The sequence below is a fragment of the Sphaeramia orbicularis genome, chromosome 24, assembly GCF_902148855.1.
Source record: "Sphaeramia orbicularis chromosome 24, fSphaOr1.1, whole genome shotgun sequence".
Taxonomy (NCBI): Eukaryota; Metazoa; Chordata; class Actinopteri; order Kurtiformes; family Apogonidae; genus Sphaeramia; species Sphaeramia orbicularis.
In genome coordinates, this window is record NC_043979.1 from 43,124,767 (window position 1) to 43,141,713 (window position 16,947).

The window sequence follows — 16,947 nt, forward strand, 5'->3', positions numbered from 1 at the left end:
GCTTATGCTATTATTTTACTGGTCCAGTCCAGTTGAGCTCCAACTGGGCCGAATATTGCCCCTTAACTAAAATGAGTTTGACCCCCCTGGTCTATAATGAAAAGATGCATTCATGAATGTAAATACAGAGGGTTAACAACAAGGTGTAAACCACTGGTAACACAATAACAGGAAGAACACTGTAAAAATCTAAATCCTACCAAGTCTATTTTTCTCATTTCTCTTTTTCTCAATTTTCACTTGTTCCTTTGGCAGATTTTTTTTGTTTGAATTAAGCAAAAAAAATCTTCCGATGGAACAAGTGAAAATTATCTTGGTAAGATTTCTTGAAATAAGATTTTCAGGATCTATTGTCTAAAAATAAGTTCTTATATCTCACTGAAAAGTTACTCTTTAGGTGATTATGTCTTATTTTAAGTGTGATGAGATATTTAGACTACAAATGACAGAAATACTCTTGGTAAGGTTTTGATTTTTGCAGTGAACACAGTAGAATCTGACAGAAAACATGTGAAAACGCCTGATCAGTTCTGGAAAAATATTCTCTAGCTGGATGAAGCCAAAGTGAACTTGTACCAGAATGATGGTAAAACTTTTAACTCACACCAGAAAACAGATTCACATTCACCACAGAGCTCCACTGGCTCCCAGTTCATTTAAGGATTAACTTTAAAACTTTAGCGCTCACTTTGAGAGCTTTAAATGGTCAAGCACCTGTTTACATTTCTGAGTTGCTATAATTGCGTAACCCTACACATGCTCTTAGATCATTGAGTTGATGCCTGCTGGTCATAACTAGAGGGGATCGAGCCTTTCAAACAATGGCCCCCAGACTATGGAATGCATTACCACTGTCACTTTGCACTTTAAATTCTGTTGAGTCCTTTCAAAAGCAGCGGAAGACCCTGTTGTTTAGACAGGCTTTTAGTTCGATGTGGGTTTTTGACAGTTTGCTTTTAAGCTTTTATGTCTGTGTGTCTTTGTCTATGTATCCTACTTCTGATTTTACTGTAAAGCACTTTGTGAATTCTTTCTGTGAAATGTGCTATATATATTTTACTTATTTAAGAGAAAAGTGTGGAAATGTGGAAGGAAAAGAACAGCACATGAGGTCCAACATGGTGGTAAACAGAAGCAAAATGACAACATTTGTGACCAAAATGTGTCCAAATACTAATGGATCTGACTGTGGGTGTGAAGTATAAACTGAACCACATATTGGTGTCAGTGTAAGACATGTGATAGCAGAAAACAGATTTCAGGTAAAAGATGCAGCGATGGTGCTTATTCACATGCACTATCAGCACAAAAATGTTTCAAAGTAGCTCTGTTGTGCCATTCTGGACAAATACAGTGACTTGGGAGTCTAACCTCTACTGTTCAGGGCTTTTTAACTCCAGATAATGATGTTTTCATTACCAACCAGTGAAAGGATTTATTCATATTGCAGAGTTTATGATTCAATATTGCTTTGCTATCTTGTTGCCTATTAAACTCTGATTCTGCCTCATAGTGAAGAGGCTAAATGCTAAAAATTGAAGACATGAATCACCAAACAACCACCAAAAGGTATGTGAATAGAACACAGGGTTATGATTTGGTGAGAACTATAGAGCATTAATGTTAAGCTAGTGCAAATGACAATAGTGGCAATCAGTGGTAACACTGTTAATTATACAATATATGGTAAAACAACCAGATGCTGCATGTCAACTATGATTTTATAGAGGAGTTTGCACCTGTTAAGGGCTAAATGTCAGCTGGTGTAACCCTTAAAATGTTAGCAATGTGTAAACACTATTAGAAAGAAGACTTACTACTGAATTACTATACCTATGCTGAGCTGGTGCTGGAGTACAGATTATGGAGAAATATAAGGAAAATACTGTGTGTCTTATAGAAAACTGACTCTTTTCAATCCTTTACTTTTCAAGAAAACTGCAGACGGAGAAATATAGGAACATGCATGATAAATAAGGCATGCAGCTCAGGTGTTTCTAGTAAAAAAAAAATAGGATGTTTCAGTTATTTCTGTACAGAAGTGGGCATCAAAATGTGAACCCCACTCCATTTTGCACCTGATACCCCATTTTAAGATTTTTGTCAACCTGTCGAGCACATTTTGCTTAACTGGGGGGCTTGCCAATACATTGTTACCCATAAAAATAAAATAAATAAAATATTTTTTTTACCTATTCTCATGAAATTATTGTGACAATGTGATTTATTCTTAATAGATAAAGTGTAACTGCGATTCAGTATGTTATCACTGCCCCAAAGGTTAATTCTGATGTGTATAAATAGGAATAAAAAGAGGAATGTGTCTGAAAACAAAATTATTCCACCTTTACGGGCAACAGCATATGGATAAATATAGTGCCTGCACAATAAAATCTGAATTTTCTGGGGAAGTATTCTACTTTTGTATTTTAAATGTATCAATTTTGGTTGCTCTTTATCAGAAAATGACAAATACAGTGATCAAAAAATACACTTAATAAAAGTGAAATAGTATAATGAGCCATGCACAGTTGTAAAATTAACAGGGTTTATATTTTGATGCAAGAAACACCTTTCTTCATCATGCATGGTGCTGTATGTCTCACGCTGGGATCATCTATTCTTCGAGACATCCTATATTAGTAAATTGATTTTTCTCACCTCATTGATCTTTTTTCTTTGTCTAATCTGTCTTCTTCAGTGGCAGTCACGAACCCCTCGACAAACAGTCGTGCACCTGAACATGAGGTAGAAAAAGTGATTTCTGGCTGCACTGTGATGCTAAATAAAATCCATATCCTGGTCTCACATGGACAGCATGTGTCGTTTTGCACCAGATAACTCTTAATCTGCTTAAAGTTGGACGACTTACGCAGACTGACATCACCACAGACTGAAGAAGGAACACGAACTCGACAACAGAAGGTGCAGTGAATGTTTTAAAGCCCTTTTCAAATATAAAACATGATAGCGTACAGAGACGGGTTATTGCATTATGTTATAGTCTGACTTGCAGCTGAACGTCTCCTCTTCGCTCAGGATCGGAGGAAAACAAGGACACTTGGGAAGTACCAATACTTTGGGATTGGAGTTGAGTCATAAACATGAAGACCTACTGAGAGAAAAGGCCTGTGGGTGGTGGTCTGTTTGCTGTGCATGTGCCTGAGTATTAATACTAAAAAACCCTTTTGGCAGTAAACACTGACAGGCTCATGGTTATAAATCACACATGGCAGGCGTCCATGCATCCATCTGTTTGTATTCATCTGTTCTCCCTCTTTCTGATCACTTCCTCTGTCAGCTGCAATGACTGATAAACATTTCCAAAATCTTTGTTAGCTGCAGACTCTTCTATAAACACAAACCACTCAGTAAATAGCAACTTTGCGGGTCAAAATATGCCCGGACTTCTATGTTAAAACTGTGATAAAAGCTGTAAGAGTCCATTATTTTGAGGCTGAAAAATCCACAAAACATGCAATGGGGCAACAAATTAAAGGAAAAACCCAACATAATAACAACATTTTTCAAGATATATACCTTCATTTGTTGCTTTGATGATGGAGGTGGTGAAAATCTGTCCATTTGGGTTGAGATCTGGTCAAACTATACAATAAAACTTCATGAAGAGTATCCTACAAAGACCTTTACCGTCAGATTTTTCTCATAATTTATCACCTCTCTCTGATGAAATTGTTCTACTTGTTGGAAAAGAACAGCAGAAGTGATAAAAAAAAAAAATATCAAAAACAACTAACAAATGAAAAGAGTCAAAAGAAGAGAGGAAAACAAATGCCTTTAGATGCATTAAAAGCCAAATCATTCCTGCTAAATGTAATAGATGTAGTTTGTTTTTTGTGATTCCTCTTGCAAAAAACATAGGAACAAATGAAGATACCGCTGCACTGAAATACACCCAGAAATGTGTCATCCATCTGTATGTTATCTCCTTACAGATTCTGCAGTCACAACGGGATTTGGAATCATGCTCATGCCTGTAAAACTGATCCAAGACAGTTTGGTTTTCATCTGCTGAGCATCCAATTAGGTTTTCATTCTCTTTGTCTGTTTTCCTGTTATTTGGTGCTTTGCATCCAGCATAAAATAGTTCTACAGACACAAAATTTATTGCTGAAAAATGAGTGAACGTTACACTCAGAGGCATTAGTGGTACAGGCAGATTTTGTTTTTGCTGTTATTTATTCCTGCTTTTATGCCAAATAAAAATATAAAAATGGAGCTGCTTCAATGTCTTTCACACCCTTATCAGAGATGCTGTATTTTAAAAATGTATGACACAATCGATGTAATGTCCTATTATTTAGTGACCTGTATAAACTAACGGATATTTTTATTTTTTTGTCCTCGTTTTATTAAATATCTGTCCACGCAGCAACACAAATACCACTCCAAACTGGTCCGAACACTCAGTTAAACCATCGTTGTTGGACACTGTGGATAATCCTGGACGTAGCAGATGCAGAGGCTTTAATCTGTCATGAAGGTGAAGCAGCAACAAGTTCAGTTGTAAACTTTCATTTCCTTAAGTGTTGGTTGTGGAAGTGTCTTTACATGATGTGGATTTGTCCATAATGCTGGTCCGGTCTGGTCCGTCTCCAAAAGGTATCGGTGCTGACCTTCATCTACTGCAGGTCATCCACTGATCTATACACCTGGATTGGATGTTTCAGGTGCAGCTTCATCACACAAAGAAATAATAGACATAATATAAATGATGCCATCGTTTTCCAATCTCTCCGATATCCTCATAAAAATCTTCCTTTGTAAAAATCCATTTACATGTGGACAAGACGCCCAAATGTTGAGAAAATTATCCATTTTGCGTACTTGAAAAATGAATCTCCGTGTTACAAAGATAAAATATATTCTTTTAGCAGTGTTTGGTGAAAAGGTGAAAGCTAAAAAAAAGTGAAAGTATAAATAAAAATACTCTTTTCTAGGCTGTTTAAGATTTGTGACCTGCAAATCACAGAATCAGAGCCGGGCAAAGCTGTATATCATAAGGCAACACTGTACGTGGTATGTTTTGCAGAAGCCATTCCTACATGATTATAACACTGTGAATGAGCAGCATCCGCCCACAAAGGAAACATCAGTTTGTCACAGTCTTGTCAGTTTCTGTTTGTCGTAGGTCTTTAGGAACTCTTTAGGTCCAAACGGTCTGAACTCTGAGCATGAGCAGAACTTCATTGCTCTGAAGTCCTGATGAAGAGTCCGCTCAGAGTCATCCGTCACATGTTTTCAGGCCATGGACTCAAACCTTCATAACGTCATGTTTAGCTGCTGCAGGTTCAGTTTGTGCATGACATGGAGGTTTGTCAAACGAGTAGAAAGGGACATAAACCAGAACAAAACAACACAACAGTTTGATCCTGATGAGATCCGAAAGGCTAGACACATTTCTCTGCAAGAAGAAGAAAGGGATGCTGGTGTTTTGAGCTGTGATGGCAATCCATGAAAAAATATGACAACATTTATGGTTATATTTAGTCGGCTGAAGTGTTTCTCCTCACTTTCTGCAAAATATCAAGGTTTATCAGCTTTTTATAGGTAAAAAAAGGAAGATAGGTGGCATCTCTGTAAGCTGTTCATCTTGGAGCTTCGTGAAGGTTTAAGGCAGTGTTGGAGGAGGTGGTCGGCTGCTGCAGCTGCTTCATGATACGTCTGCTCAGACGGCGCAGGTCACTCCTGCATCTTCAACATGGCCGCAGTTTGTTTTCCCCCAACCGGAAAACTTACACTGGTGGATGGTGTTTTCAGTCCCGTTGCAGGCCACGTCGTCCATCCAGATGAGACCAGTACCTGCAGAAAAGGAGACAACAGGACCAAGACAAAGACGTCACAAGAGTCCAAAGTGGTACATATTATCTCAGGAGGTGTCTTTATACAAGGTTCTTGGGAGCCTCAGAGTAGTCCCACTGCTTCCTTTCAGGGTTGTTGATCAGATAATATTGTATCCGGTAATAAAAGACACAATTCCAGCTGGTAAGCAGAGCCTTTGGCAGTATAGTTACTCTATAAACTTTGGTTCCTGTTTGTCAAATCAGAATCACTGGAGGCTTTCGAAAGTCCCGGACGCTTTGGTTTTGCAACTGTTTTCGATGTTACTCAGCTGTGAGAGGAGACGGAAGAAGAAAACAGTAAAAATACTCATGCCCTACTGTCAATATACTCTAAACCAGGGGTGTTAAACATACAGCCTGTGGGCCAAAACCTGCCCTCCAAAGGGTTCAATCTGGCCCGAAGGATGAATTTGCAAAGCGTAAACATTGCACAGAAGACAATGGCAGTCAAAGGTGTCACTGATGTTTTTCTGATCATAAAGATAAAAACTATCATTTTCAGTTCAAGATGGCTGTTACTTTTACGTTTTGGAGATCCACTGTGATCTGTAAGTTGTATTGCACATGTGTAAACAATATGCTGAGGCATAACATTGTTAAAATTACACTTCTTTTTCTTTAGAAATTTCAGGTTGTAAATGGAAATTCAGGTTATTTACATTTTTTGTGAAAAGAAAATTTGTAAATGTAAACATCACATACTGTAAGTTTAGTTTTCAGCACTAAAACAAAGAACCAAAAAATTGTGTAGTCATTATTTATAGGTTATTATGCCATATATTATGCGATCTCTGAACTAAAATAAACACCTCTGCTCTGAACTCATACTCTAAAAACATGCTTAAGATAAAATATTCTCAGCAAAATTAACTGTTATATGGTTCCTGTCACTGATTTACTGTTATACAGATATGATGTTTTTGACTCATTAAGTTGCATGTTATAGTTTCAGTGTTTAAGTCTGAGCTCATTTTCACTACTTTACATACTGTTGGTTGTTTAATCTTCAGTAATGAATCATATGCCATGGGATGATCATACATTTGATGTTTTCACAGGATAACTCAAAGAGAGAGGTCTGTTTTCAGATTTGCAAAAATGCATTTTCCAGCAGATCCAAAATGCTATTTAGCACAAGAAGAAGGAAAATTTTGGTCTCAAAGGAAACACTTCATCCTTCAGTTTATCACAAAATCAGCACATGTGGATATTTGTGGTTTTTGCTGGATAGGAAGAGGATGAAAAATGGTAAAATGAACTAAACCTTCCAGATAAATGTAGTGGAGGAAGAAAAACAAAGTATCTCTGAGATATAGTGGCGTAGAAGGATGTAAGATAGAAACACTCAAGTACTAACGACTGTGAGGGAATGGAACCGAGATAAAGAGATATTTGGTTGGATGTGTTGATCTTCAAGTGTTAGAACTCATAACTAAAGAGGTCAGAAGTTCAACCACAACTTCAGCAATGATATATCAAACATCCTGGCAAATGAGTATCATCAAAATCACAAGGCCACTAGTTTTAAGCCAGCAGACTCATAAAACTCAGATAATTCAGAGCCATCATCATCATCATCATCATCATCATCATCATCATCGTCCCAGACTGTTCATCTTCTGCTTTATTTCCTCTTAAAAGTCAGCACATATTTCATCACACAGTCAGGAACAAAACAGGTGAAATGATATCAAATGAGGAACACACTGAGAATTTAATGTTATTTAAGCCTTTGTTCAGAGTTTTAAAACATTTATATAAGTTATAGGTATAAGTTATAAGATATAAGTTTTATATCCTGCTGATTATTTCACCACTATCCTTTAAAGATGATGTAATTACTGAGAAGGTTTAAAGTCTTAACTTAAACCAAAGATTAAATAATGATCGAATGAAATTTGTTGATGAGAAATACACTGTCTACATTGATGTTTTACTATACTATCAGCCTAAAAATGATTTCATTCATAGTTTTTCTTCATATTTCATTGATCACCTTGTCACTAAGCAGTTCAATATTGTATTGAGATTCCAAACTCTCACCAGCAGGGGTCAGTCTGGCACCAGAACTGCCAACAAATCAACACTATGTCTCCACAGATTGTACCACTCACTTTATAATATATAAAGCTCATTGTTTGTGTATTATGGTGTCATTAAGTTCTCTTCTTCAGACTAAAACTCACAGATGCTTATTTTAACAGTCACTCAAAATAACAGTGTCTTATAATCTTCACCTGCCACATCAGCTGATAGTTTACATTATAGCTCTGTTAGCTTAGCTCTGTTTTTAGACAGAAAACAGCCACAGTAAAACCACAAATCATCTCTACTTTCTGTAAAGTTTGTATTGACAGTAACTGAACTAAAGATCTGTTTGAATCCAACAAACAAGGTCAGAACTGTCACAGTTTAGTCTGAACCATGGATCAACAAATGACAACTTAGCAACAATAATAACATCCCATAATAACTTTATACCTTCATAAGTCTCACAATCAAACTCACCACTGACATTTCAGTATCAAACTCCATTCTTTACATTTACTGTGTCCAGTGGAGAAAACAACAGCTGCTATTTTTATCACTTCTTTTCTTTGCCTTAAAAGTTGTTTCTTAATGGTTCTCATCCCATCTGGTCACTTTCTGATGCTTTGGCTCCATGGTGTTAGTTTTCCTCACCATAGGAGACTGGCAGAGGGACTTACTCCTCCCTCTAGTGGTCACATAAATCCCCCGGCCTGTCGCTGGAAATAAATTCAGCTCATATTTTTACAATCTAATACACTGACATCTTTGGCAGAACTTCACAGTTCTTTATTGAAAACATTCTGATGATTATTTTAGGTCATTTTTTGATATTTGAAAGTAGAAATATTACACACAGCCCCTTTAATGAATACATTATAAGTAAACACTGTATGACCTGAGGTGTCTGGCATTCAATCTCTACACTCTTGCTTAATTCACTGCTGACAAATCAAACTGTCTTTTCTTTCCCTTTTTTTCTGTTGGAAACAAATTTGAGGAAAATTCATCCAAGCTGCAGCAGCACATGTGTCACAGACCCCATGCTGCCATATCAGAGATGTTTCATGAACCATGCAAAAATGAAATGTTTCCAAAAACTCTCACTGGGACTGCGTCAGACAGTTCGTCTTTCCATTAATGTGATTTAGGGTGTGATTTTTTCCATTTGCATTTTGCTCAGAGATTTTTTTTCAGAGATCAGATCAGGTTTGATGACTTTAGATCATCACTGGATGCGTAAAAACTCTCCTGTGAAGCACAGTCTAATAAAATGTTATGCTGTTTAGTCGAGTTGGGTGAATTTTATTTACATAACCCAAAATTACAAACCAAGTAGTAGTCTCAAAAGGCTTTAAAATAAACTTTACTGGGAAAAGAAAACTCAGGCACAGGTATAACTGGAGAAAAACATAATTCATGTTGCTCATATTTACACACATTTCAATTAAATCTAATAATAAAGTGAGTTTTCCTTTCCATTATCAGCATTTAAATGTTTTTTAACAGCACTACAGCCAAAACAAAAGGGAAAAACTATGCAGACAGTTCTTTACCTAGATCTGTGGTTGCAAATCATCATATATTACAATACTATTTCGTGATAATTATGATTTTTAAATGGTACACAACACAATCAATCACATGAATATTACACTTAATTCATCAGTGGGCACAGTTATGTCTTTTTCATCGTACCTGAGTACAGAGTGAAGGCTATAAATTGTGTGTTTTTAGATTAATCTGTGACAGAGCATCTGTTATTCATATACAGCAGTATTTTTCAATCTTGGGGTCAGGACCCAACATGGGGTCGCCTGGAATTCAAATGGGTCGCCTGAAATTTCTGGTAATTAATAAAATTTAAAAAAAAAATTACAAATAAAAAATATATGGTGAGTTGAGAGAGACAATCACAATGACAAACAAAGACATGACAAACTGTGAGTCTGAAACTGAAGCACTGTGGTACTGTTTATCTTTCAAATGTTCATTGTGGTCGGTTTCAGATGCTGCAGCTCTTTCATAATTCATAGTTTGAGTTCTTGTTTGTTCAGTATTAACTGTCAGTCTTGTAAATCCAAGCTGGACTGACTGTACATATCCTGACCAAGGAAAATAAACTTCTCACTTTGCGCAATAATCTACACCTGGTTTTTCTGCCTCCCTCCATAATAATATACATTATATAGACTGAATGTCATCTAAAATTAACGTTTATTTGCAACATAGTATTTCAAAACAAATTAATTTTAGCAAAAAAATGTCTCTGTTTTGAATGTGTGGGGTCACCAGAAATTTGTGATGTGGGAACCACTAATACACAGTATGTATAATATGCAGCATCTCAGGAATGGTTTGTCAGAATGCTGCAAAAAATCTGGCACAAGCATTCACTTGGATGCAGGGATGAATAAAGGTCAAAGTTATTGAGACAACATTCATTTATGAGACGATATCTCAAGAATGCACTAAGGGATTTGTTCCTAATTTGGAGCAAACTTTTAATTGGAGGTAAGGAGGAGCGGATGACTTTGGTGGTCAAAGGTTGGGTTTGTTCTGATCTCACAAAACACATTTCAGGGCAAACTCCAATTGCAAATATTTTATACACATTTGATTTGGTTGGTTTGGGATCTATTGCCAAATGTAGCTCCTGACAATACAATATGAGATGATAAAGTAAAAATGCAAACTTCTAGTTAAATAACATAAAAAAAAAATAAATTACCTAATTAATTCCTCATTTTCTTCAAACATTTCTTCTTCATTTATGACATCACATTAACAAACACTAACTGGCTGCCGATTTGAGGTGTTGAAAGCAGCATTAAACACACAGTGAACATGTACATATATGCAGGATGTAAATGAGGTATGCACTGGGGAAACGGTGTACGTGTCCAGTGTTGTTGTACATGAAACCCAGCTGTTCTGCCGCTGAGAGTTTACTTCAGCGGACGCAGACCTTTAACTCGTTTACTCTGGACCTCAACACACATTTACAGCATCAGGGTGGGATCCAGAAAATTTATGACACATCTCACAAATAAGTGTTGAATCACCGGCGAACTGTTTGGGATCTCAGGGGAACACACAAGGACAATTTACAGAAGAGTGTTTAACTGTGAAAGTGACTTGTTGGATCAAAAAGCTGCTGAGAAATGACAAATATACGTTTTAGCCTCAGGGTTGTTTTCCTCCATCAACCACGTTTCTGTTTACATCTGTCAAAGCTCATGTTTGTGAAGGAAGTGAAGTAAGACATCATGCAGAATAATGTTCTCTGCGATCACGGTGGTTGTGACTTTTGGCCACTGAAATCTCATCAATTCATCCTCGAGTCCAAGTTTGCATAAATCTGAAGAAATTCCCTCACGGCGTTCCATCCTGGACCAGGTTTTCCTTCCTGCACAACTGACTCTTCTCACTGAGGCCTTCCTCCCGACTCCAGACTGTTCTATTGTTTCTCGTCATGGGAGACTGAGGGAGTTCACCTTTGCAATGAATTCTACCATTTAATTTTATCCACTTCATCTGTAAGAGTTTGAGATGTTTCAGACCTTTGGACCTGTTTACCCAGAGCCCGAGTCAGATGGGGAGCAAACACGATGTAACCGAGTTCAAGATCAAAACCACTGGACTAAATGATCAGGATTAGATATGGTTTTGGTAAACACGCTTAATAAAAAAGGTTTGGAAGCCTTTGACATTCACAAACACTGTAGCTACAATTGGTTACAGACATTATCTTTTACTTAAAAGCCACAGATGTTTTTATCTGAAGTTGAAAAGTTTCCCTAACGAAAACAAAAACAAGACTTTTACTGAGAGGCAGTGAGTCATGCACCTTTAACTTGTTTATCTGTGACTTAGGATATCCAGTACTCATACAGTGGTTCCTCTTACACATATGCTACACTAGCAATAACCCAGAGAAGAAGAGCTAGAATGTGTTTTAGATATACACTACCAGTCAGAAGTTTGGACTCACCTGGTTGTTCTTTATTTTTATGACTATTTACATTGTGGATTCACACTGAAGGAATCAAAACTATGAATGAACGCATGGAATTAAGTAGTTTAAAAAAAAGTGTGACAATATATTTTAGATTCCTCCAAATAGCCACATTTTGCTTTTATTACCGCTTTGCATATTCTTGGCATTCTCTCGATGAGCTTCATGAGGTAGTCACCTGAAATGTTTTCCAAAAGTTCTGAAGGAGTTCCCAGTGATGCTGAGCACTTGTTGGCCATCTGCGGTCCATTTCATGCCATTTAAATGAGAAGGTGAGTCCAAACTTTTGACTGGTAGAGTAATACAGTACATTAGGACAGAGACAAGCATCTGATCTGGTTCTCTCTCTCTATTTTTTTTTGTTGCAGTGGAGGATGAAGGATTTAGATCACAGGTGTCAAACATACAGCCCGCCAAAGGGTCCAATTTGGCCCTTATGATGAAATTGTGAAATGCAAAAATTACACCAGAGATATTAACAATCGATTTAGTTCAGGTTCCACATTCAAGAGTTTCACAAATACTATTCTAGGGCAATGTTGCATCCAGACTATCCGAGCCGATACATGAAACAGCACCTGTAAACATATGTGTGTTGATGCTGAAAGATTTGTCAGTCTTTAACATTTCTAAATTCAAAAAGTGAGTCATCTTTGCTGGACTGACAGCAGCCAAGAAAATGACTGCAACTTACTGGAAGCCATCTCATTCTCTTACTATCCAATCTTGGATGCTCTCCTTTTTGAATGTCATATACATGGAGCTTTCAACGGCTTGAATTAATGGTGCTAATGAAGCAGTCTAAATACCTGGCGTTGCACTGCTGACTCTTTGAAAAACATGCTATAAGTTCATTTCGCCACTGGCTCTCTCACCTTAGTGCTGCTAGATGTCAAGTCCCCCTCTTACGCCATATATTACCACAGTACTGTGGCAACAAGAGGGTAATGAGTTCATGCAACAGTATCCATGACTGACTCTAGTACAAATTTGTTTGGTCTGTGGCAATAGGCAAACTGATATTTTGTGCCACAGTACTGTGGCAGTAGCCATTGCCATAAATTGTCTTTATTACCTCCACCAGGAGGTATTGTGATCACTTTGTTATATATTGTTTTTTGTACTCTCTTTATGCATGCCCACTTTTTCTTGCACTTTATTCTGTTGCCTTGACTGTTGAGTTTCCCCATTGTGGAATCAATAAAGTCTAATGTAATTAGATTTTGAATTTTAGCATTGATAAACTAAAGCACTTAAAGTTTAGAGGAAAAATCTGTTAACAGCTCACAGAAATATGGAATGAGCTGAGAGATAAAAAACAAAAACAACTGGATCAGTCTTAATTAGAACAATGAAGTGAGCTTGTCATGTTATCCACTGTATAAAAGCTGATAAATAGATGTAGTACAGTCAAAAGTACAACATTTCTTTAAAATTTATTGGAGTACAAGTATAAAGTAGTATAAAACACCTCCAGTTTGTTCTTAAATATAACACTTGAGTGGTCAAAGATCTCTCCACAACAGTTTTTTGGTTCAATATGTGATTATAAGAAATCCTCTTAAATTTGTTTGCTCATTTTTCCAACTCCTGGTGAATAATTTAACAAGCCTGCTTTCATTTCTGCTTCTGATTAGAACAGGCTCATGCACAAATAATTACTTTGTGGACAAAATGAAAAACATTTAGTTTATTTATTCAGAGTGTGCTGAACAGATACAGCAGCTTTTCCATTGTTACGATTCCCTCTGTTACACTCGAATAGGAAAAGGCTCTTTTATTTGTTTTTTGAGGTGGTAAACTCTGTTTCCTCCTGTTAAATTCATTCTGCTTCATAAATGAAACTAAGACAAAAAACAGAGAGGTAAGTGACTCAACTGACAACCTATACTTCATTGCCAGATTGTATTAAACTGAATCCAGCCACACATTTAGCCTTTGTTGTTGTCGCCTGGAACAAAAGTGTGTTTTCTCGGTTTTCCAGACGCATTGGTAACAACTCAGCCTGGACAGAGACGCTGAATGATGTAAGTCCGACTGCTGAGCGGAATAAAATGAACAAAGTGAGAGCGAGAAAAGAGATGGATATGACCTCCGAGACTCTTTTTTTTTGACGACATCTGGCTCAAACGACTTTCCCTATAAAAGCCTTATATTAATCCCTGCAGCATTTCAGGGCACTGGTCAAGTCATACCACTCAACAGCAAAAAACAGCAGAGCTTGTAAAAACCAGAAGTGCTTCCCTGTGTTTGTCTCAGCAGAGATGTTCTGTGGGTAAGCACAATGTGACTGACCTCCTGCTGAGATTGAGATGTTGTTTATTTCACAACGTGACCTCTGACCTCTGGAGAACGAGCCTAAAGTCAGCATTTCCTCAAATTTAATACAGACCATCATTTCCACTGGTTGGTTTTAACACATCAACAATAAAAGCATCACACTGGAGCTGTACTATTATACAGTTGCGGAAAAAATTATTAAACCATCAAAAGTCATCAAAAACAATGGTTATGTTTTCAAGAACTAACTCCTGTGTGTATCACGTGAGTAAAACAGACAGAAAAGAAAACATGGAATGCCTAAAAGCACTGTTTTTGTCAGTACAGTGCCATAGATACTGATGGAAGAACTGAAGTGATTTTGGTTATTATCAAGAAAACATGGAACACGGATAGATATCAGCTCTTAAATTAAACTATTATGAGCTATTTTTGTTGTTATCATTATATTTGTCCACACAAATGTACCTTTAGTTGTACCAGGCATTAAAATGAAAAAGAAACTGAAGAAAACAAGGGGTGGTCTAATACTTTTTTCAGCGACTGTAGATGATTTCTTACCTTTACTGAATCAATTTAATGAGACGACCTGACAAAATACTAGAAGATGCTTTGGATCTTGTCTTATTTCGGATAATTTTATGAAGAGAGAAACATCCCAAAGCAATTACAGACACAGGATGCATTCATTATCTTGCAGACACCAAAGGCGATTACTAAAATGTCTCCATTCTTTGACAATAAAACTCATTAATTTTGAAACTAAAGCTGCTATTCCACTGAAACTCACATAAAAAACACTTAAAAATCTGGTTTCATCAAGGAATAATTGCAGTTTCTAATGTATATATCAGTGTCCATCAACTCATTTTTCTTCTGACTCACTGACCTACATTTAAATATTTGCTCCATGAAAATGTATTAAATTATTCCCAATTGTCTATTGTCATTATTTGGCATATTTTGTCTTGGTTACTGCTTATGTATGTGTATGTTACAGCATTCGTCCAATCATATTTCAGCATCTTGTGTTGCCAGGTAAAAAAAAAAATCCTAACAGGGAACTTGCTAATTTAACCAATCAGTTTTCATGTTGGCCACACGGGGGCGATCTAGCAGGAGTACAATAACATTTTCACCTCATTTGATTGGACGGTCAAATAGCATAACAGCTACAAACCACATCTGTAGCAGCATGGATATACTAAAATATTCTGGTTTAGATTTAATATCCGTTTTCAACCTGACAGAGGAGAAGAAATGGATTTGGTTAAAGCAATAATTTTAATATGTATAATGTATTTAATGAACATTTGTGCATTTTTGTCATTTTGTTCAGGGAATATTGCTGATTGTGTTGAGATAATGTACATGGTGCAGCTGTGACTGTTGTGAAAGGAGACCTGCTGCTGAGTTGTGTTCATTGATTTCTTCCTTTAGTATTGACATTCTTTCTGTGATACAACACAGTTATATTGTGTTTTTTTGTGTAGCATTGACAGTATAATACTGATATTAAAAGATGAAAGTCAGGTAGAACACCGCTGAAGGCTTAGGAGTGAAATGCACGGACTCACACTGGCATATAACAATAATAATAACGAGGCTTAGGGTATATCCCTGAAATCCCCCCAATCTCTGCTATATATACACATCTATCCACGATAATTGTTAGACAATTGATATACCGTGTTTTCTGGATTATAAACTGCTACTTGTTTCTCACGATTTGAACCCTGAGGCTTATCCAACGATGCGGCTCAAGTATAGATTTATAAGGGCTAACAGCCTCCAGGGGGCGCTCTAACAGGAAGCGCAAGACTGAGAGACAGGTGGAAGAGATGATGTGAAGAGGAGAAGTTTTAAGCTTAACTTTTAACAATCATTTTGCGTGTCATGCACAAACCGTCATCATGGAAAACACAAGAAGAAATGCATATGATGCAGCTTTTAAGTTAAAAGCAATCAATGTGTCTAAGAAGGAAATAAAGCTGCAGCACAGAAGTGCCATTGAGAGAGACAACGAAAGAGAGACTGAGAAGGTGTGTGATGGAGCCTTTCTGAGAATGTTCAACTCCGACACTGAAGAAGACGACTGCAGTGGTTTCAATACGCAGAAGGAAGATGAAGATAGAGATCAATGACTTTTCTGGGTTTTTTAACCGGTCGTGTTTCTGTTGATTTACTGCTGTGTTAACAGGCACTGTATGGAAAAAAAGCAGCTAAGGTATGTAAATAAATATTTAAATAATCTTTCTGTTTACCATCTTTCTGTGTAAATATCTCATGTTACAACATGGACACCTGCAGCTTATAGTCAGGTGTGGCCTATATATGTACAAATATTTTTTTCTTTTAAAATTTGGTGGGTGCAGCTTATATTCAGATGCGGCTTAAATTCAGGTGCACTCTATAGTCCGGAAAATACGGTAAACGCAATTTGAGCTACATCGACCTGATAGTGGCAGAATAATGGTCAGAGAACCAATTATTTGCTCCACAAAACTCCACCTAGTGAATGAAAATGACTCCATATGAAAACAGACATTTGTAAGACAATCAATATGAACCAAATTCTATCTCAATTGGCCTATTATTGTTTGATTTAATGTCCATAAAAATGATTTTCAACTTAAGTGCCCACATTTGGATGACTTATAATACTCCTCGCCACTGTCACCAGTCACAAGTGTTTGCTCCTGGAGGATTCTGTTGGGTTTCTGTAAATTGGCTTAGTCTGGTTTTGACCAACTCTAT

At 36.9% G+C, this 16,947-nt stretch overlaps 1 protein-coding gene across 1 annotated transcript in view; it reads right to left on the reverse strand.

The window, feature by feature from the left end:
* Positions 1–384: 384 nt before the first annotated feature.
* scara5 (scavenger receptor class A, member 5 (putative)) overlaps positions 385–16,947 on the reverse strand; it is a 137,974-nt gene continuing 121,411 nt past the window's right edge. Inside the window, exon 12 of the mRNA XM_030128938.1 lies at positions 385–5,823. Within this exon, the coding sequence (XP_029984798.1) occupies positions 5,690–5,823 (134 nt within the window). The 3' untranslated portion in view covers positions 385–5,689. The remainder of the gene's footprint in view (positions 5,824–16,947) is intronic.